The 23168-nt window shown below is 40.6% G+C and overlaps 1 protein-coding gene across 4 annotated transcripts in view; it reads left to right on the forward strand.

Annotated features, from left to right (window-relative positions):
* LOC146386971 (low-density lipoprotein receptor-related protein 1-like) overlaps nt 1-23168 on the forward strand; it is a 96805-nt gene that overhangs the window by 14697 nt on the left and 58940 nt on the right. For all 4 annotated transcript variants that reach the window (XR_014800256.1, XM_084928242.1, XM_084928244.1 and 1 more), the window contains exons 2-5: nt 4189-4311; nt 17495-17632; nt 22291-22410; nt 22989-23117. Coding sequence is in view for 3 of the 4 variants with exons in the window: in XM_084928242.1 (XP_084784368.1) it covers nt 4189-4311; nt 17495-17632; nt 22291-22410; nt 22989-23117 (510 nt within the window). In the remaining variant the exon portion in view is untranslated. The remainder of the gene's footprint in view (nt 1-4188; nt 4312-17494; nt 17633-22290; nt 22411-22988; nt 23118-23168) is intronic.

A 23168-nucleotide genomic window follows, 5' to 3' on the forward strand; every position in this document is an offset into this window, starting at 1 on the left:
TGTCTGCTGGAGCTTTGTCCTGGTTGATCTCAGAGGGCAGACTTCCAACTTATTTATAGCTCTGCTGTGGGTGTCTGAGGAAATGCTGCAGTGACTGGGGGCAAGGCTTGTGTTTGCCTTAGTATAGGTCTCTTCCTCCCAAGCAGACAGAGCTCATCTTAGAGGGCTCGCGGGCAGCGGCGGGGTGCAGAGGGCAGTGGGTTGTAAACCGTCCCAAATGGCGACAATTCAAAACATTTTCCCGCAGCCTCCGCTTTAGTTAGCACACAGGCAGCTCATTGATAGCAAGTGTTACATTCCTCCATCCCATCTCAATATCCCTGCCCAGCTCAGTGTGCTCTCTGATCTTCAGGCCTGTCCTGAAAGCTGAGATCACTTCCCCCAAGGAGTTGTAGCTCACTGCCCACTCTCCATTTCCTCTCGCATTGATGCCGTACATCTAATTTGTTCTCTTATATCATCATTCGGCCTATCCATCTGTTGACCTCATTTATTTGCTTTTCAGTTAAAGCTGTCCTTGGATCCCTTTAAACCCCGACTTTTAACCATATTAATTCAGATCGTGCCAGCAGCAGACTGCTTTCACAGCTAACAGTAAAGTGGTTGTCACTGGCAGCTGTCTTCTATCTTCTATGACTGAACAGTTTTACCTCAGTTCACATGCAAGTAAACCTGCATATTCAAAATATGATTGATTCTTTTTCTTGATCTCGCCAAAATTAAGTATTTTGTCAGTATTTGTCATTGCCTGCTGTTTAGATTGGGTAGCCCAGGACTTACTTTAATGGTTTCCCTTTGCCCATCCCAGAATGAGCTTCACTTTTCCTTAGCTAACCTCTTGACCTACTTCTTATTTTCCCTGATATGATTCTGTCAGCAGCCGCTTGCAGCTGAGCCTGAGGTGCTTGTTAACTCCCCCCACAGCCATTTTGAAAGCGGAGTTCACAGCAGAGCGTGTCAGCATCTACATAAACAATAGACAATAGACAGATACACCACAACTGCTGCCTGCTCTGGCTGGTGCTGATATCCCTAAACAAACAAACAAAAAAACATGATCGCACACACCGAAGAAGAGGGAAGAGAAGCAAAGAGGAAACCCTTTAACACAAGCTTGGTTGCATTTCATGAATAATTCAAAACCTTGTGACTTCTGAGAGAGAGAGAAAAAAAAGGCGACACTTTACACACACACACACACACACACACACACACACACACACACACACACACACTGTGATCACAGCGGTACAGAGCGGAGGATAAGTGGGGAGCGTGTGAATGTGCGCAGCAATATGTCAGGTTGAATTCATGGTTTTTAGGTTGAGCCCCATTTGAAGATTCCTTTCACTGCTGGAGTTGAAGAGTAGCTTTACATGTAGATGCAGTCATCCTGTTTATCCTTCTTCATCCCATAAGCCACTCCTATGCTATCCTACACTCCCCCACGTCCTGTTCGTCATGCTCTCTATCTGACTAAGTCTGGTAAAAATGCCCATTTCTGGCCTCGCATTCTGACCCAAAGAGGCTGACTCGTCTGCACAATGGCGTTACATAATCGTCTATACAACACACTTTTTAAGATAACACTGAAAATGTAAATCATCAGTCGTGCCACGGGACTGAGGTGGGTGGATCGCTTCAGTGAGGCGATGCTGTCAAAAATGCTGGAAGAATCACCCTCAGACCACTATATTCGAAATAATGACAGGAAGAAATAAAGAAGGAGTCTATTAAAAAAACAAACTTTGAACTCAAATGATAGAAAAACACCAGCCTCGTGATGGATATTTAAACACTGAATATCCACAAAAACGGTCAAATTTTAAAGTGTCGGTTTGTTCCCTTTAAATGCCATGAAAGACTTTTGCAAAACAGTAAAAACAACACTTCTCGGTCATGTATTAAGCTAAATCTTTAGTACAGCCATAGTATATTATTTACCGTATGGTCCCATCTTACTACAATGCATGAAATCGCCATCTGTGTGTTTGTTTCTTTGTTCACAAACTCCTCCTAGACCATCAGGAGCTGAGCAACCAAACCTGGCATGCAGGTTTATCTTTGGTCCTTGAAGGTTGTTATCTATATCAGATCTTACAGTGCCATCAATTTGCCTAGCAACCACCTAGCAACGGTTTGAAAAGAGTTTATGCACCCGTAACATCTTATAAAATCATCATCTGATGTAAGATCTAATTTAAACCTAGAAAAGCTGAGTTATGCATGAATATTGTTGATACTCTAATGCCATCACTTTGCCTGGCAAACACCTAACAATGTGCTAAAATGACCTGTTTTTACCCTTTAGACACCTACAGCACCTTGTGAAAGCATGCTATCATTTTAATTTCACAAGAGTAACATCTCATTTATATCCTCAAAAGCTGAATGATACATGCTTAGCAACCACCTAGCAACGGGCTAAAATGACCCATTTGTAGCATATAAACAACATCTACCGTCTCTATTTTTGTACTTTTCTCAGTGTGATAAAGTGCCAACAGCACAAACAAGCCAAACAATACTCTAACATGGGCATTACTAGTTAGTTAACAAAAATGTCTGTAATTCTACCTTTTTTATTACCATGTTAAGCAGTTTATTATATCTTTAAATATAACTAGAAAATTAAATTTCGTCAGTAACATAATAAAAAACTGTTTTAGTTAAACGTACTATTAAAATGAATGAATTTTTTTTGGAATCAAGTAATTATATTAGTTACCAGTATGCCAGTAACTGTAATATAATTAGAGGCATATGTTGTTTGGTTCAAAGTCATCTTAGTCTCTCCGTCTTCAGCGTGGTCTGGTATGTCTTAGCTTAGCACTGTGGCTTGGGTTGTGCAGCTGCAAGCATAGACTGTATATAAAAGTCTAGTTTATGTATACAGTCTTTGTTCAGAAGAGGAGACTTCAGCCTTCTGGTATCAACAAAGTAATCTTAGCTAAGCTAGCCGGTTGCCTGCTAACAGCTTGCGTTCACAAATCTGCTGGGATTTTTGAACCTTGTGAAGCGAGTACTTATGAGCTGTTGCTGCATGTGGTCATAATGGCAAATGTTAAGCTAGCTGCTGACAGACAGTAAATACCATAGACTCTGAACATCCACAGATCGTAGGCTGCTGTCTGTAAAACCACAAAAAAGCATCACTTCTGTATGATTTCCTTACAGTTAGGTAGAGCAACTGAAACTTATACATGTTAAGTAATGTAAGAATTACTCTTTCTGATGACGAATGATTTAAAAAGTAACAATTTAGCAATTTATTTTGCAGTGATTACCTTATGGGAACTTATCAAACACTGGCAATAATAAATAACATCTGCTCTGTATAAAACACAGCTTTACAAGAGGACGTGAACAAAGAGTGCTCAGGACAATGTGAAGAGCAGTCCATGTCAGAGTATTCATTAATCCCTGCCTTTATTTACACTTCAGTGACAGCTGAATACACGTTGAATGAAATATGGTTAAAAAGCTTAGGTCAGTGTTTACGTTTTCCTACTAAGTTTGTAAAATCTTGGAGACCGAGATTATTTCTTCCATTTGTTTTAACGTATTTTCAAAGCCAAAGACTTTGTCTGTCTTTGTCTGTCTTCGTCTGTTTTTTGGTCACCGCTCAACAGTAAGTCCTGCTCGTCCAAAACCAAAGCTGAATGACTCAGCTTTGTTGCTTCTCTGTGTGTATATGTGTTGTTAAAGTGTTCATGTGCTGCTCAGATAGGACTTGAATTAATGTGGCTTTGAATATGCGCTGCCATTTGGCTGTGGCTAGAGTGGGCAGTTTTTCCTCGCCCTGGAAGTTTGGACTGAAGGGGGGTAATAGAGGGAGGGTAATTCAGTGAACAGGATGTTCTTTGATATCCTCCAGACGAGCTGTTTCTCTGCCACCGGCTTGCAAATACTGACCTGGATATTTAGGTGCAGCAAGTTTATGCAAAGCTGCTTCCAGGCCTGCTTCAGTGCTCATTTTGCTTTTCTTGTGTGTGTATCCATTGCCCTCCGTCATGTAACAACGTTCCAAAACCTAATTAGGGCCAGTGTGAGCTTCTATTGACTCACAACAGACACCGCTTCCTAATGAGACCTCAGGAACAAAGATCATTGACAAAAAAAAAGAGCTGCTTTTTTTCTCTCCCAGAAATCCTTTGAGTCTTACTTTCTTTTTCTATCTCTTTTTAGCCCCAAGGACCTGCAGCCCAAAGCAGTTTGTGTGCAAAGATGGGGTAACGTGCATCTCAAAGGGCTGGCGCTGCGATCGGGAGAAGGACTGCCCGGACGGCTCTGACGAAGAGCCTGATGTTTGTAAGTCTTTCAAAAAATAATGAGTTTAAAGGCTCAAATATGCTGTATCCAAATAAATCATCAGGTTATTGAGCATGCTGCATCTCACTTGTTCAGCAGAATAAACTATCTGGCAGTTAATCATTCAGAGACAGATAACTGTTGTCCTGAGAAGAGACATTAAAGACTAGTTACGTTGCTTCTCTTTCTTGTTGTATAATAGAGTCCAGAGCGTACTTTATGCGAATCATTCTGTGCTTATCATATTTGATAAGAATAAGGGTGTGTTTGAGGCAGGTTAAGACAGGGAGCATTTTCACTAAATCAGTTAAAAATGCAGTGTTATGCAGACCTAACATTTTATTCAATCTCAAAATAAAAATGCGAGCTCACTTGGTTTAAAGAGCATCTTCAGCTTCTCTGTGCAGAATACATTCTTTTGGCAATGTGTGAATTATGCACGTAACCAACGGTCACCAAGTGTGAAATTGGCTTGGAAATTGATCAGAACCTGCATGGGTAGATTTGTAAAATGTATCTTCCTCTGTATCCGGGGTATGCCAATATAATACTGCAGCGTTTGTTCTCTCAAACACACTCTAACAGCAGTTGTTGACTAAAAGACCGAGCTTGATGCACTTTTCGATTTATTTGGCTAACCACCGCCAGACGAGAGAAAACAATGGGATGTTCTATCAGCAAATGAGAGGAGGTCGTTCTGCCGTTGAATAGCTCTGTCACGGCCAATTAGAAGATCTACAAAGTTTGTTTTTCCCTGGTAAATGTGATTTTCCACTAACACTCAGACCCACAGAGGACACAGTCATGACACGAAACCAAACAGAAAGTGCTAAAAAAAACAGGAAAAAAAAGAAAAAAAAAGACAGCTCTTGTTTCAAAGTCCTCAACTAGATGTTGAGATGCTTTGAGGCCGAATCCCTGGGGTGAGGATGAAAGCAGCAGTGTCTTTTTGGTCATCCTCTGAGACTAAAATGCCTGTAGTTATCTAAGAGGACAGAGGGCTCCGGGTGGGTTGGGGAGTGGTATGTGTCTGTGTATGTGTGCGTGTTTTTGGAGGGGCTGACCTGGGAGAGAAAGAGAGCAACTGTGTGGACAGAGAACTGTAGCTGCAGTCTAGACGCATGAGGCTGTATGAGAGCAGGTCTGGAAGTCATTAGAGACTCGCCCAGAGCAATGGAGAAACCTGCTGTTTTTCACAACCTGCCTAGGCCAAACACACACACACATACACACACACCCTCCCCGCTTCTCATCTTGGCCTTTCTTCTTCTGTGTCTATCTGGGACAGGAAGAAGTGATTTGATCCTCTGTTTCTTGCTACTCCATCTATCGTATGCCAAACCTCTCAACAGCAGCAGTCATAGGACCTATTGCCTCCAGGGACCCGATTTTATACAGTCAGGGAGGAAAACTCTAGAAGTGAAGCAAGGTCAGAAAATAAACAGGTGGTTAAACCATCTGGCACAGGAGGCTTTAATTGGGATCGTGAATTTCTTTTATGCTCAGTTAATGCTATTCTTGCCGTAATCAAAATATACCAGCAATCAGGTTTTCCAAATCTTAAGAAAACACCCAAACCAACAATGAATGGATGCTATCGGCATGTAGTCACAAACAAACATAATTATTAGCCACATGTAACATTAAATGGTTTGGACTGATGTCTCACAGCAAGAAGGTCCCGGGCTTGAATTCACAAGCTGCTTGGGCCGTCCTGGGTGTCCATATTCTCCCAGTGCCGGCGTGGGTTTCGCCAGAGGCTCTCGGTCTTCCTCCCACAGTCAAAAGCCATGCAGGTTATGTTAATTGGTAATTCTAAATTGGCCGTAGGTGTGAACATGAACACGAAAGGTTGTCTGTCAGTATGTGTTATAGTCGTACGACAGGCTGGTGACCCGTGCTCTCACCCCATGGCACCTGGCAAAGGCTCCAGCTTCACCATGACCCTGAAATGGATAAGTGATAAATGATGCAGTTGAGAGACACACACAAATAACTCCAAAGACCCAGCATTAACAAATTGTTTTTCCTCTATTTATGAAATTTGACAAAAGCATGGGAGCTTAAATATGCTGTGAGTCTGTAACCTCAATAGGCATGGAAGCAATACTGGGCTTTGCAGCTGATGTTGATACAAGCCACATTTTCCTCCTTCACACACACATTCATACAGCGCTTTATTCTGTGCCTTTAAATACTTTCTATTTAACTATCACGCGCGCACATTGACACTCCGATAGATGCCTCGGGGGCAATTTGAGTTCAGTATCTTGCCTCAGGATACATCAATCTTTAGACTGGATGAGCTGGGGCTCAAACTGCAGATCTTCCGAAGCCACAGGCAATATATGAGCTAGTTTTACGTTAAGATGGTCAAAATTTTCAGCTTTAAAAAATCAGTAAGAGTAAAAATAAGGATGAGCGACACTGCGAAGGTCTTGCCTAACTCTGAAACACATCTGCTTAGCTGTGATGCATACTCTACATGTGCCGCATACAACACTGAGAGTCTGAGCCGCTCCCCTGCTGGATGGTCTCTGCGATGAAGCAATTTTTAATTTGCTGCAGTACATTAAATTTTAAATGACGGCATAACGGCCAACATAACCTAACCACCCAAAAAGCTGCTCTAAACCAGAGTTTTCAGAGAATATGACAAGAGATAAAAATGGACAGCAAAAACTTTTATACACACGTTTTCCCCCATCATATACTGACAAACCTGCGTTTTTATTGTTTTGATTAAAAGTGCTCTTTGTTGAGGGCCTTTTGCAGATGCTTCTGGTTGAAAGATGCATGAGGTGGTTTATTTATTCACTCATGTGGACGGAGCTTCACAGTGGGCTTTGTTGAGGTGTTGGCTATTGCCAGTGAAGTCAGCCACTGTCCAGTGCAGCTGCTTTGCCCTGCTGCGTAACCCCTACAATGCTGTTCTTTGTACTCCGGGGTGCTGGGTCAGACTGGCATAGAGGGATTCTGAATGAGTAAAACAAAAATAAAATGGTCTCCTGGGCGTGTGGCCTTTATATAGAACTTTGAACTACATTTCTAGTCAGTGAACAGTTAAAAGCCAAAAGATCAATATTAGTGTGGTCCGGAGCCTTCAGGTAGGGTGTCAATTCCTGCCTCGATAACACAGGAAGAGCGTGATGTTGAAATGATGGCCCTCCCTGTAGCCTCTAAGTGCATTTTTAGACTGACATTTCCTGTCTAGTCTGCAATTAGCTTTTTAGGAGATGAAACATATTTGTAACAGCCACTTTTAGAGTGGAAAACAACTGATGTAGTGGAGCATCTCACTGATGCCCATCAGAAGAAATGAAAGACTGTCATGAAAATAAAATCTAGTAAGTTTCATCTCTAACCTTGGAAGGTAAAAGCGGTTATAATCTGCTGATATACAGTTGACTGTTGTATAAGACAGCAGTTATAAAAGGAGCAACAACCCAGGTCATATTAAAGCCATTAAATTAAATAATCCTAGGTTACTATAAGTGTCTGTTGTTCCTACAAGGATTAAGGTATAAGTGCTTCCACTTTTTTACACACATTTTTACCTCTCATAATAACAATTTTAACTATTAACTAAAGAAGATGAGGAAAATAGGTCTCAGAGACCATGAATCCATGCCAAATGAGTGCAGCAACATAATTAGACAACACTTTAACCGACTCAGTAAATCTGATGCTCGCAGTTGGAGGAAATTTAAGTTGTAATGCAGACACGCGTGACAAAGAGGACTCATAGTAGTAATAGTTTAAAAAAGGTGTAAACGTGACATCTGGAATCTCTTATTGTTTGTGTGTTACTGTACCTATAAATGCATTCAACAGATAGAGAGTATCACTAGAGCTGATCTGAAGAGCGCTTGTAGCATTTATATTCATAGGTTTCATTTATATGGAGCTTTTTTTCACGCTTTTACTATGCAATCAAATAGAAAATGTTTGCAATTACAAAAACTGAGCAGAAGCTAAAATTCAAAAAACTGTATAAATGTATTTACTGTTATTAAAACAAATCTAAACATTTTGTTTTTCAAATTTAAAAGTTGTTAATGAATCTAAAACATGCAGTTCAGTGGAATCTGAAGGATTTCAGTCATGGCTGGTAGCCATAGGTATGTAGTTAATAGGTAATTCTAACACAATTATTTTGCATCATGACCGGGTATCTTACCTGACTACAGCTGCTAGATTTAATTGACATTACACGTCTCTGCTTGACATGTTGCTGCTAGTCTAGTCTGTGTGTATGCACAGTAAACTGTTACCATGGTTGAGACTCACCGATAGACTTGCTTTGCATCTTTTAGTGTAGGTTATGCCTGTGAAATTAACCTCAAAAGCAGGCAAACCCCCTTTGCTTGGATTTGCAAACAGAACTTTTGGATTCACATTTTATTGCCTAGTCTAAGATAACTCTTGTTTCATTGCATTACAAAAGACTCCGGTGTAACTCCTGAGGGAAATTTCCTGCTCCTTACCTTTTATATATTCTACTGATGTCGTTTTCCTTGCCATATGCCCCATAGGTTTCTCAAAATTCACTGATATTATTCTGCAAAATAACATTGTGTGTTATATTTAATGTTTCCTATATTTAAGAATAAACTCTGCAAGGATTCAAACCATTCCCTTTTCAGTTATTTTTTAAAAATATTTCCAATATGTATGGCTACATTCGTATTATCTTTCAAGGGTTGTGTAAAAGTTCAAATTAATAAGTCTTGTATTTGATTTTTAAGCAGTCCATAGGTGTAAAAATGTAAACATCTTATAGTTATAGGTAAAATGACCCAAATGCTCCAAAAACAGGCAAAAGGTACCTGAACACCATTTTCTTACAGGCAGCAAAAAGTCCAAAATACAAAGTTGATAAATCCAAAAGGGCGTTAAAATATCAAAGACCCAAAAGGAAACGGCAAACTTAATCTCTGTAAAGGCAGAGTGGTTACAATGAGGGGAAAAAAGACACAAAGTAACAGGGGAAAACTAAACACGGGTGAACATAATCCAGGTAAAGAGCGGACAGGAAATAAATCTAAAGAAAAGACACCAGAGACAAACCCTGTAATGTAAAAACAGGAAGTAACAAATTGAACACAGAGGGTAAAGTCACAGACAGGATACAGGGACACTAAAATCCCAATGGCCACAACAAAATGTGTACATAGCCATTCATTCGTCTATTTTTCCCCCTGCTTATTCATGTCGTACTGTAACATAGGTATGTTTTGAAAACATAATGCAGAAGATATTTTTTCTTATATTTCGGGTACAGTTACACAAACTGCAGGAAAAACAAAAACTTCCCCTTATAAAACCTCAGTGCAAGGTGCACTTCTGCAAAGTTTTTCAAGGTAGTTGGCAAGAGTAGGTAGTTTGAAGCATCTTGTTTTGTTGATTTAAGTTCCTTTATTTTCTTCAGTCTCTTTATGTAAACTGACTCTGTGATGCTGAGATCAGGGCTCTGTGGGGGCCTTACCATCTGTTGCAAGCCTCCTTGTGTTGCTGCAGTAGACAGTTCTTTATGACAGGCTCATTCTCTTGCTGCAGAAGGATTTTGGAACCCATTATTTGACTTCCTGATGGTATTTCATGATGGCGAAGAATCTGCCCGAATCATTAGAGAAATCACTAACTCCGACCTAAACCCCAGCTGCATTTGCAGAAATTCTGCCCCTAACGTGAGTAAATGGCACCATCCTTTCCTGCTTTTTACATTAGACTTGCTGTCATTTATTTCAGTGCAGTTCCTTTTTTTATGTGTAAAATAGAAACTTGTGGGTCTGTTTTCACCTCCGCGGAATGTATATTGTGCATTTCCTGTAATGACTATATTGAAGGATGTGGCGAGCCAGATGTGACCCACCTAAGGGGCCGTTTTTAGATGAGGGGTTGAGGCTGGGGCATGAAAAAGGGCAAAGCTGGCGCCCGAAGCAGAGCCCTGCCTATGTTTAGCCAAAAAAAGCATGTCAGGGGTTTCAATTTTTAAAACGCTATTATGTAATCTGAGCAGGTTTCTCCCCAAAAAAGGTACGGCAGGCCATAGGCACCCTAAAGTGAAAGCAAGCCTAAAAAGAAATATACAGCGGGCTTTTCAGCTCAAAGAAAATCAGTAAGTTGAAGAAAAAACAAAAAAACAAAACTCTGCATTTTGAATGTACAGACAGATGCTGAACACCTGGCTTTGCCTTGCGGCTCATCTTTCTCACCACCTGTGTCTGATTAGTGGCAGCAGCGAACGACTGCAGCCTGTTTCCTGTAGTGTGCATTATTGAACACACAGCTTGTCTCCTGCAGCATTTGTTTAACTTCACACTCCTCTTACAATGATGATTACTCTCATCCCGACCCCTCAACCCCCGACCCTTGTGTTTCATTTATCTATTTCTCAAGGTGATAATTAGTCTGTAACAAATTTAAAAATAACTGTTCGGTTTGGGGCTCGGTGCTCGAGTTGTGACGATTAAAGTCAGCCTGCTGCTCTGTGAGTAAGAGGTCTGAGCCAAAGTGGACTGGAATGCCTTTCAGATATTTAGTCATTCTGGGCCAGCAGTAAGTCTTCTTTGAGGAAAATGTGAACAAAACTGAGAGTTAAGCTTCACACCATGGTGAGGAAAGAAGTCTTTTCAATCTGAGAAAAAGAGGCGCCGCGTAAAAACCTTATTTTAGTCAGCGACGGGTCTGTTCCCCTTCTTTCAAAACTCCAAGAGAAAGAGTGAAGGGTAGGGAAAGAGCGTCTTGTTTGCTGTGCGAGAGAAAGACGTGTTAAACTCCTTTCTGTACTTTTAAAGCTGAAGTAGAGCAAGTGTGTTTTGGATCAATGCCCCCACATATTTAAATTTCACACCACACCAGATTTGTTTGGGTTTTTTTTTTTTGTTTTTTCGCATGTATCGTTGACTTTTTCTCTCTCATAACCAATACCGGAGTTTGTCCACTCTGTCTAGGTGGTTGGGGTATTCTGGGGATGTTGTCCTGTTTGAATCTTTCAATTTACTGCGCTGACAGCACTGTTTGCTTAGTGGTTGCTCTGCCCCGAGGAGCAGTGGTGCTTGTGTGTTTGGAGAAGGCTCAGTTTGTTGTGCTTTCGAGAGCTAGATTTAGCCTTCCTGCTTTGCTTGTCCCCCTGCCAGCCACCCTAGAAGCCCACCCCCCCACAAGAAGGAAGGAAAATGCAGTCTTGATATCTTAGAATGAAAAGAGTGAGCAAAGAGCCAGAGAGCTAAGATCCAACCATTAAACAGCAGGGTGGGGGGAGAGGACACACAGTCAAGCTACATATTACTGAAATAAACTTTTATGATGTAAATTTTTGTTAAAAAAAAAAAAAAAAAAAAAAAAAAGGACAGCTATTACTGAGATGTGGTTGCCTGTACAAAGAAAATTCAGATAGCCTAACTGAAAATTGTCCCACTGTAGTACTTGTGAGTCACCCACAGGTGCGGTTCGAGTGGCAGGTTAATGTGTTGTTTTCCACCTGCGGAGCAAAGTGTTTATAGGATAGCTGTCAGAAAGAGGGGAAAAAAAACAGCTGTGAAGTGCAGCATTGTTCCCTTTGCCGCTCGGCTGCCTGTGCCTTCTCTTTTGCTGCCCATCATCTTTTTTTTTTTGACAGGGCTGCGTTGAGTAGCCACATCATAATACAGACCCCCCCCCTCGCTGTCCCCTCTCTGTCCTCTCTTAGCATTAGCGAAAGCTGTGCTGTTGCTGTGTTAATTTTTGGTGTCCTAGTTGTTTGGGGTTTTGTTTTCCTTTGGCAGGGCAGGCAAGGGGGGTGTGGGGTAGGGGAGGGTCCAGGGGTGCCTCTGTGGCGCTGGGTCAGGATCTGGGTGCTTCATCCAAGAATATGTCATGTGGCTCAAGAGCATCACCAGTGAGGGCCCGTGAGGACATGGTCATGAGTTTACATTTACAGTATATGTGATGCCTTTGATTAGATTCTTCTTTTCTGTACAATTTGCTTTTACGTTCGTATTTTTAAACGTCTGAAGTATTTCAAATGTAATAAAAGGCAGTGGGGTAGAATTGGTTTTCTCTGCAGTGAGCCTCATTCTGGCTCGCATAAAGCTCCTTTTATGTTTTACTGTAGCACCGGCAGGATCTCGTTATTTGTATTTGTGTTTTTATTGGTGCATTAAGAATCCATTTGACTAGCAATATGGGGGGAAAGTGTGAACTACTCAGTGGAAAACCCTTGCAGCCAAACAGACTTTGGGCTCTGGGACAGCCTAATCCAGACCCAGATCATGACTCCCTCTCAATCAGCTTGTCTCCTTTCTACTGGTGGAGAGGGAATGCAGATGAGGAAGCAGTTTCCAGGATGAATCATTCGGCATTCATCTTGTGAAAGAAAAAAAAAAATCTTAAAGTTGCAAAATTATGAGAGAGTCCTAAATGACACATACAACATTCTCCTCATAAATCACAAAGCGCCAGCTGCCCTGTCATCACTTTGCTCCTGTGCCCCGTGGCCCTTACCCTTTACTGTTACCCCAGCTCTCCCTCCACGTGGCTGTACCACAGCTCAGGTCAGGCTTTGCACGTGACACTGCTTACAGCACTGTGGCTCAGCCTGTTTTGTAGGGGGTCACAGCCGATTTGTATGATCCAAACAATGGCCTTAGTTCTTTGTTCACCATCCCACTACCATTGCCCCCCTCTGCCCTCATTCCCTTGGACTGGAAAAGTTCATGTGATCTACCTCAGTGTGTAGCAGCTTAGAGACTCCACTGGTACAAGGTGTATGAAATCCTGTATGCCTCAGCCTGGTTTTGATTGGTGCTTAAAGAAGAAAAGCTTTGTTTGGCTCCAGCTGTGACCGCCAGGTGCTTATACTGATTCTGCAGATTAAAAAAGGGGTAAATCATAAAATAGATGGTTACTTCAGCTCTCATATTGCATTGCAGTTTTACATTTTAAGGCATATGGAAGAAATGACATCTGTCCTGTATCTGCTGATGCCTCCGTGACGTCTGTAGTGGAGAAACTAGGTCTTGGAACAAATTCTGGTTCTCCACAGGAAAAGAATAGTCAAACCCCCCCAAACGCAGTTTTTAACCACCGTCAGCATCACAAGAATAGCTTGTACGGGTCAATAATGCAGGCACTAAGATACTTTTTCTTTTTCGTGGAAAAAAAAGGTTCAGGCCTGCTAACCTGGCTCACTCACTGTAGAGGAATGTTGATTAAAAAACCCTGTTTAATTCAAATTAGAAATGCCTTTTCTACCGCGGCACCTTCGCCTGGTGCCAGCTTGAAGAAGAATTGAGCCTTGTGGGTTTCTGGCCACTTCCTGTGGATGAGGTGTTTCACATGGCCTTCTGTGTCTTCTCTCTCTCGCTCTCTCTTTTTATTTCTGTCTGCCTCTCTGTCTCACTCTCTCTCTCTGTCTCTGCCTCCGTCACGTTACCTCGCCTTTGGAGGACAAATCATTTTTTATGTGCTGTTTAAAGAAGGAAAGTGAGTAGGGATAACAACATGGAAGAAAGGCAGAGCCAACAGTTTAACTTTTCACATATACAGAAAAAGCATCTGTAGCATATAGGCAAGCAGTCTGGTTGAAGTCGGTGCGTTAAGCGAGGAACAAAACTTAATTCCTACCACTTGTATATGTCATAACACTAAACACAAGAAATAATTTTTTTTTTCCATTTTTAGGTTATTGTTTTATTAATTAATGAACGAAACTTAAAGGATCAGTTTGAAACTTCTTTCTTGGCATGAGTTGATGGGAAATTTGATCCCGGTCTCGAGTGTGTTTGTGCTAAATGCAGAGCTGGGACCGAGCTTCGCATGAAGATTTGAAGCAGAGGGAAATTTTTACAGTAGTCAAGCTGTCTCAAAAAATGTGCCACCTCGAAATATCACTAATCTTAACTGGAAAGCATTTTAAGTAGTTTAAGCAACTCGGCTGGAGCTTCATTCTGGTATTGATTTTCTCATTTAACTCTTGGAAAGAAATGCCAAACTATCCCTTGACTAGAACCGTCTCACTGTCTATCACATTTCAAACACAAGTATGAAATCTAATTAAAGCATTTGTTCTCAGCTATAGCCTAATTCTGCTGCAAACTGGATGTTATTACTGTGATGATAAATGTTACAAGAGCTGCCGAAAGTTGTGGATTATTGCTTCAAAATTTGCTGAAAGGAGTTTGGAGATACCAGCCAAAGTTCTGGGCACACATAGAGGGTTTGTGCCGGGGTTATGCTGAGTCATTTAGTCTGTGGGGGAAAAAAAGTCTGGTCAGAGTTACAAAACAGCAAACTCAATCCCCAAAAAAGGAAAAAGGAAAAAGGGGTTCCTTAGCAAAGGGGTTTGTCAGCATATGTTCTTTCTATATCCAGTTAAAGTTTTATGAATTTACTTTTCAAAGGTCAACATGTTTTCCTTCCCAGAAATCCCAAAGTTCTTTCCTTAGCACACACTCACATCGGGACTACATGCCAGAGCTCTGGTGTGATTATTGTTGGTGTTTTGCCTTTTGGAGAGAGATGTGTGCACACTGCAGATTCAGTGAAGGCAGTCATTTGGCTAGTCCAAGCTAGGATAGTGGTGTGTTTTTATAGTTCCTCCTACTTTTCTTTAGTGGCCATCTTTTGCTGCCTCAGTGGTCCTTTGGATGCTTGCTGTGTCTTTCTGCCGGTTAAGTTGGCAAGCAGGAAAAATGCATGGACATCCATGATAAAGAAGTACTAGAGGAAAAAACATTAGATTTTTTTTTTTTTTATGTAATCTTTCCTGTTTGCATTACACAGAGGAGACACTTAATGTTTCACAAAACAACAGCCAGTGTAAGAACAGGATCTTATGTAGTGAGGTTTCCCAACTCTAAAACCTCAGATATTACAAGATGCAGCTCTGATTAAATCATCAATTACTCAGCACAGTGACTGGGTCAGGTGTACTCTGCAGTGTATCTAGACAAAAGGTATTCTTTAAAGGTTATAAGATATAACAGTACCTATAGGTTGATTCACTGAAAGCCAGACTATGGATTCTTTATTCTTGTAGATGTTTTGTGTTGAATCCAACAGCAGTGGTACTCTCCGCAGACATTTAGGAATGGATAGCTTAACTCAGGAGGTGGCAGAGAAGGATTTTGTGTTCCTTCGGTCTGACAAATGTAGTGCCCGGGGACTTTGTCAGAAAGTCTGTCATCTACTGCTAGAACAAAAGGGCAGTATTTTTGTGAAGACTGATTTTAAAGCATTCCTGCTTTACTGCATGGTTTATAGTCGAGAGAAAATTGATGAAAGAGATAAAGGGACAAGGCGTATGATGAAGATCCAGAGAGTAAGATTATTCTGGGGCTGTGCTGTATGGGCCTCTGTGGCTTGAGACAAAGCTGCTTTCAACAAGTGTTTGCAATGGCACAGCTGAAGGTGTTTTCACAGATGAGGTGATACAGTACAATTTTGGTATCCATCACACTTGTGTTTATTCCTGCCGTGAGTGGTTCTTATTGGAAACCCAAGCAGAGTGACTTATCTTATTTAGTTTAACTATGTAGGCACTACATATACAAGTGATACCAATTATAAATGTAACCAATTAATCTTTGTTTGGGTTATATTCCTATGTTGAATAAACTAAAGTAGATCTATCTATATACGTACAGATTATTCAGTACAAATCATTCATGCAGCCAATCACATGGCACCATCTCAAAGCATTAAGGCATGAATACATGAGCAAGATGACCTGCTGTAGTTAAAATTGAGCATCATAATGGGAAAGAAACGTGATTTGAGTGACTTCGAACACGGCACGATTGTTGATGCCAGATGGGCCAGATGGGAGTTATTTCTGCTGTGATTTTCCCACACAGCCATCTCTCAGGTGCGTTGCTGATGTCAAAAGACAGAGGAGAATGGCCAGACTGCTTCCAGCTCATAGAAAGCCAATAGTAACTCAAATAACCACTTGTTACAACCAAGATATGTAGAACAGCATCTCTGAATGCACAACAGGTCGAACCCCGAAGCAGCAGAGACCACACTTGGTTGTATTCCTGCCAACTGAGAACAGGAAACTGCGGCTACAATTCACAAGTTTACCCAAACAGTAGAAGATTGGTAAAAATGTCATTTGGTCTCATGAGTCTCAGTTTCTGCTGCGACACTCAGATGGTAGTGTGAAAATTTGGCATAAACAACGTAAACTCATGGAGCCATCCTGCCTTGTATAAACATTTGAGGCTGCCAATCTGTTATATTGGTGTCGGGGATATTTTCTTGGCACACTTTGGGTCCCTTAGTAGCAACAAGCCTACCTGAGGATTGCTGATGATGATGCTCATCAATTTAAGCCCACAGTGTATCCATTTTCTGATGGTTGTGTCCAGCGGGATGTGTCACTAAGCTCAAATCATCTCAAATTGATTTCTTGAACATGACAATGAGTTAATTGTGCTCAAATGGATCAGATCGGTTTAGTAGGGCAACATTTAGGACGTGGCGGAACAGGAGACTCTCATCATAGATATGCAAATTTGCAGCAACTGCATGAATCTATCACATCGATACGGACCAAAATCTCAGGAATGTTTCCAACGTTTTACTAAGTCTATGACTAACCTAAGAAGCCTGAACCAAAAATCCAAATTTTCTGAAAATGGAGCATTTATTGAACCTTCTGACAAATGTTATATATAAAAAGAAATCATATTTGCTACATCCCAGATTTTGTCTGCAATTTATTGCTATTTATATATTAATTCATAGAATATGTATTAGTGGGAACCTTCTGAAAAGTACTGTCAACTTTGAAATTGTTAGGATGAGAGGTTATTAAATTCAGAGTTAGATGTTTTCAGTTCTGCTTTTGCAAGCATGCATTGGTGTCACAGAATACAAAACAGTTGGGGAACATTTACAAAGTGTACTCGTACTGCATCTGCATCCATCTGTGGCATTTACTTCCACAAACTATGACACCAGAAATTTGGCTTCCTGTATGCAGAAGGATTTTCAGCCACTACTGGAAATTGGAGCAAACTGCAGCGAGCGCTAAAATTTGGGAACAAAAATTCAAAGAAGGATGTTAGTAAAACACATTGTTACAGAAAAAGGAGAATGAAACCGACATGTGGAAATAGTAAAGATTAAGCTGGCATTAACAACTACAACTTAACATTGTCAGTCAACCGTGTTTGTGTTTGTCTTCCCTCAGGTCCACACAGCACGGTATCACGATGCCCTCCCAATGAATACCAGTGTGGAGGAACAGAGCTGTGCATCCACATGAGCAAACTGTGCAATGGGGTCTCAGACTGCACTGATGGCTGGGATGAAGGACCACACTGCAGAGGTATCACTTAAGCCACATTTTTATAACCCCCCCCCAAAAAAAAACACACAGATGAGGATAAAAACTTAGCTCCCTATGAAAGCTTTTGTCAAATATTCCCCAAGTGCTTTTTGGGAGTAAGTGAGTTTTAACATAGCTACTCTAAACACACTAGTTTTCTTTAGAACGCATAAATTATTTCTATTTGCACACAATAACAGAATTACTTCAGAAAAAAAAGAAAGATTACCAAGGTCCGTATTATTAGCCTCCTGAAAAACTGACCTTTTTATGGAAAGCCGAGGGTTATCTTCCAGTTTACACACAGTATAAATAGGTCATTAAGACTTGAGCACTGACCCTGGCAGTGTCTGGTTTTTGTAAAGTGGAATAATGAAAGTGTCCAAAATTAAACTAGGATTTTTGGAAAACTATGTTGAAAACTTCTTGTTCTTAACTACATACAATTTTCATAGGGAAGCTCATAATTCTGCCCTCGTCTATGATATGCAATATGGTTGTATAAGACTGTGTAGGTTAATATTACAGATGTGGATCTGTGTGAAACTAATGGTGTCTGACTGTCTTTTTACTTATTTATTGTACAGTCTTCACCCATGATATGTGCACGCCGTGAAGCACCGCTGACATCGCAGCAACATGTTGATTTACCACATTCATGTTATAACATTGGATTGTGCTGCCATCTGCGTATGTTCCCACCGGTTCTGTGTGCTGTATTTTGCGGCTGTGTGTATTTTTAGAGCTATAAAGTCTTTATGATTTGAATTAGGGAAGCAGTCATTTTGAAACCAGAAACTGGGAAGTAATTTATGATGACTCCAAGGAATGTGACATTTCTTTTTTAAGAATTTGCTGATTGAGCTCAAAAGAGCTTCAAAAAATAGAATTTAATTGTGCAAAACACTTTTATATTATTGGAGGAAAGGGTAAAGATCTAAAAGGAACTCAACCTGGGGACTTTAACTTAAAGGTCAGCAGAGGAACAGAATTGAAGATGAACTATCAATCAGACTGCTTTATGTGGCGCTGGTCAAAAGTCAGCACACATCACAAACCCAGCATCACTCACCTGTCCTCTGGAGTGTCCATTAGTCTTTAATAATCGTAGCTGTCAATAATAGTAGAGTTTTACTGCGGAGGACACACACCAAAACCTGCCTTTCCGTCCATCATTCTTTTCCTTTATTCTTTTCTGGGTGTCCCCAATACTCTTAGTTAAAAATGAGCTGGGATTAAATATTTATCGAAGAAACACAGAAAGAGCCACTGGGAGGGGCATCAAATTTTCATGCGCTTTCAGGTTGGCTAGACTTCGTTACGGTGTGTGTGTGTGTGTGTGTGTGTGTGTGTGTGTGTGTGTGTTCACCTCATAATTGGGATGAAACTCTGTCAGCATATGGGATGCCCCTGTATCCAGGGGTACCTTCTGCACTATTAAAAAAAAGAAAGAAGAAGAAAGAAATCTTTTTGGGGCCTGTGACTTGGGGTTAAAGTTAGGGATGGGTATTGATAAGATTTTCACGATTCCGATTCCATTTTCGATTCTGTTTAACGATTCGATTCTTTATTGATTCTCTTATCGATTCTTTTTTTAAAAAAAGGAGAACACTAAGGTCGACGAGCTTAGAACTTTGTTTTATATCTTCTCTTTGAACAAGATAGAAATTTAGGAGTAACATGGCCTTACAAACCCAACAGTGAGATCTTAAGAGATCCAGCCTACGGCTCTTAAATGGGGTGTCACAGGGTCCCCAGGAAAAAAAATTGTAAATGTAAAATAATAAAATAAATATTCTTCTGTAGCAATAACAAAGTATAACATAAATTATTCTATAGCAATTACACAAGAATATCCAGTAATGTCCCTGCCTACAATTAAACACATTCACTTACCGAAAATCAGTTTGACCACAAACTTAGTCACTGCTCGGTGACATTCGTCTATCCTGGCCTGAAAGGAGACGCTACCGGTAGACTGCAGCAAGAACTGCCAGCATCTGAGCCAGACTCTGTCTGTCTCTCATCATGGTCACCTAAATGCACAGTAATGGCAGGTTTTGTAATAAGGCAGATCGCGCTAACATAATATGCACTGTTAGTTGATTATTTCATCAGGTAACATCAGGTGTTACATTTAAGAGTCATCTGACTGATTTTAAGGTTGCATTCTGCATTTTATGTAATTCAAAATAAATATTTTGCCGTGTCTGTCACCGTAGGTTGTTTACATTGTTGCCCATGTTGGTTTTCTAAACTAATCTCAGTTGCTCAGACTTGTTTTGGAAAATTCCGAGCATGTCTGTAATTTCAACTGTGGCTGTCCCAGCAAGTCTCTTGAGAGCAGGAGAAAGACTGGTGTATTCATAGGATTGTCAGCAGGACAGTGGTTACACAGGGGAATTCATCCCTTTCTCATGTAGGGGTCTGGGGTAACATCTTTAAAAATGCACAAACCAAAAAAATCTGCTGATTTGTGTGGTTTCTTCTCTGTTTCCCGCTTAGCGCTTACAGATGAAGTTTATTTTTTATTTAAGAAATTCATTCGGTCAGTAGTTCAGAGGTTTGCACAGCACTGCGACAGACTCGTGGGATTTTGTCTCAGAAATGCGACACTTTGACTTCGCCTCTTCTCTTTCTAGAGGTGTTTTTTTTTTTAGTGTGAAGAGTCTTCCAGTGTTTGTGGGAAAAGTGAATCACTTGTGACTGATAGATCTCAGCTTGGTTTGACATGGCTGTGCGTTTGTTTGACTATGACTCATGTCTAGATTTATATCTCATGGCGTGTTCCCTGCTCTTTTGAAAGCTCTCCTGATGTTATGTTTGTACTCTTTTATCTCAGACGTGTACGTAGCCTTGGAGATGGTCTGTGATAACACTGAGACATTGATTTTGAATGCTAGGTGGGAATATTTGGTTATTTTCTTTTATGTCTCTTCTCTTACTCACTTAGAACTAAAACAATCAAGCTTAAGATCACTAGAATATATATGTTATACTTTAGTGATTTGAAGCAATACCTGTGAGTTGACCTGAAGATTAAGAGTTCCAGAGAAATAACTTTAGTGAAATGGGTTACATTTCTCCCAATTTAGAGTTTACTTTGCAGCTACCCCTATAATCATTAGTATCAGTTCGCCAGTTGCACTTGGCACTGCTGTTAAATTTACTTCCTACTTTTGAATTACCCAAGGGTAATGTGACAAACCATAAAGTCCAAACAGCGTATAGGCACAGATGCCTCATACCAACAGTAAAGCACAGTGGTGGATGGATGGCGATTTGGGCTTGCTGTGCAGCCACAGGGCCTGGGCACATTGAAATCATTGAGTTGGGCATGAACTCCTCTGTGTACCAAAGTATTCTGGAGTCAAATGCTTTGTGAAAGCTAAAACTTCCCCAGAATGGGTCATACAACAAGTCAATGATCTGAAGCACAGCAACATATCTACAACAGAATAGCTGAAAAAGCAAACAATGAAGTTAAAATCTACCCAAAGTCCAGACCTCAACTTGACTGAAATACTGTGGCGGGTCCTTAAACGAATGCCTCCAAACCTCAATGAACTGAAGCAATGGTGGAAAGAAGAATGGCCCAGTATTTCTTCACTATGATGTGAGAAACGGATGAAGTCATATAGGAAACAACTCTTCCAAATTATTGCTGCCAAGCTACTTAAACATGGAGTGTGCTTAGTTTTTCACAGGACTGCACAGAGTCGTGCGAAAACCTTTTTCATATGACTGTATACGTATGTTTGAGTTTTGTCTCTGTAAGTTTAAAACATTTCTCGTCATATTAGGGCGAGGCTGGTACATTAGTTGTTACTAGATGTTCGATACATTAGTTTGACCAAGTCTCATGATTCCTCCGTCGAGCTGAACAGTCAAAGTTTGATCCTGAAAACTCCTTAATGCAACAGCAGAATTATAATGGGAACCATTTGTACCATTTACACAAACACAGTCATATTTTGAATAAACCCCCCTGTATCTATTTTTCTACTGAGAACCACTTGTTGTTGTTGACTCTTTTTTTTAATCTTACTTCCAGTTATTGTTGATTTGATTTATTTTTGAGGGTTTTTTTGGGTTGTTTTTGTTTTCAGTGACATGTTGAGGCACAGAGCAGTCAAGGAAACTGTAGATCACGTCTCTGTCAGTTCTAGTGTCTTAACTGATGATATAACTGAGCTGACTATAAATTTTTCATGCCCATTATTTATATGTTCTTCACAGTCGGGAGGGAGCCACAGAGGGTGAAATTGAACAATTTAGCAATGCACATCAAGATTTTATGCAGTTAAGCACCCTGCTGAGCTCTAAAAAGAAAGCGTACGATAGCAGATTCAGCAGCACCTGTGCCTGATACCTACAGGCATTCTCTAAGCTCTGTGTCTTCTGATAGACAGTACTGAGCGAGATGAACGGAAGCTGAGTGATCACAGTATAATATCTGAGTGTATAGTGATATGTTGAACGGATTATTGCATAATTATTACAAATCCCTTTCCCCGTTAGAACCACCGAGGAAGCATTTTCAGTGCAGTAGCAATATAAGTAACAGGAGACGAACATGATTAAAAGCTGTCGTTTGTTTTTAGTGTTCATTTATTCATCATTCCTCTCTTCCGTTGCTCTCTTTCCTTTTATTTCAGAGTATATCACCAACTGCTCACACATGGGCTGTAAGGAACATTGTGCCGTTACTCCGGCAGGGCCTGCTTGTTACTGTAAGACTGGCTATGAGATCAGCCCAGATGGAAAGACATGCAAAGGTGAGTTCCTATAAATTCCGATAGTCAAGTATGGACCGCAAGTGTCTAATCATCGTGTCACGGCAGAAAAACAGTCTGTGATTCATCTTTCTGTCGTATGCGCACATTTTTTTAGTAATAAACGTGTTGTTTACAAAGCCAAACCAAAGTTTATTCAGGTTTTATAGAAGCCAAACTGAGTGCGGGTGGGTTGGGTGCTGAGAAACATGTGGAGCATTTCCTGCAAAAGTCTGTCTTGAAAATGTTGCATTTTGGCAGGTTTTTGGAGGACTTACTGGCAATGATGAGCAACACCTGTAAATCCCATTTATATCATGGTTATTTTTGCAACAAACCTGGTGTCTATCTACAAATACTCACACCTTTAAGAAATTAGAAGCCAGTGGGAACATGAAAAACAAATGAGAGATGTATTTGACAGGATTAAGCAAACTGAAAGTAAATATTAATCAGCATTTTTTCTTAAAATTATACTGTCAAGTTTTTATCCTTTTATGCTGTCCTTTCATTTCTGAGCTGTTGATGCTATTTGGTGTATTTACTGACTAATAACACCATCTGCGGTTTCTTGGATTCAGACTTTGATGAGTGCAGCCTGTACGGGACCTGCAGTCAGAACTGTACTAACACCGAAGGATCCTACACCTGTTCCTGTGTGGAAGGCTACCTGTCTCAGCCAGACAACCGCTCCTGCAAGGCCAAGAATGGTGAGTACAGTCAGGCAGCAGTAGAACTGTAGAGTGAACCAGGTTGTCTGA

The sequence above is a fragment of the Perissodus microlepis genome, chromosome 5 (assembly GCF_051167445.1).
Source record: "Perissodus microlepis isolate ML-2025 ecotype Zambia chromosome 5, ASM5116744v1, whole genome shotgun sequence".
Classification (NCBI taxonomy): domain Eukaryota; kingdom Metazoa; phylum Chordata; class Actinopteri; order Cichliformes; family Cichlidae; genus Perissodus; species Perissodus microlepis.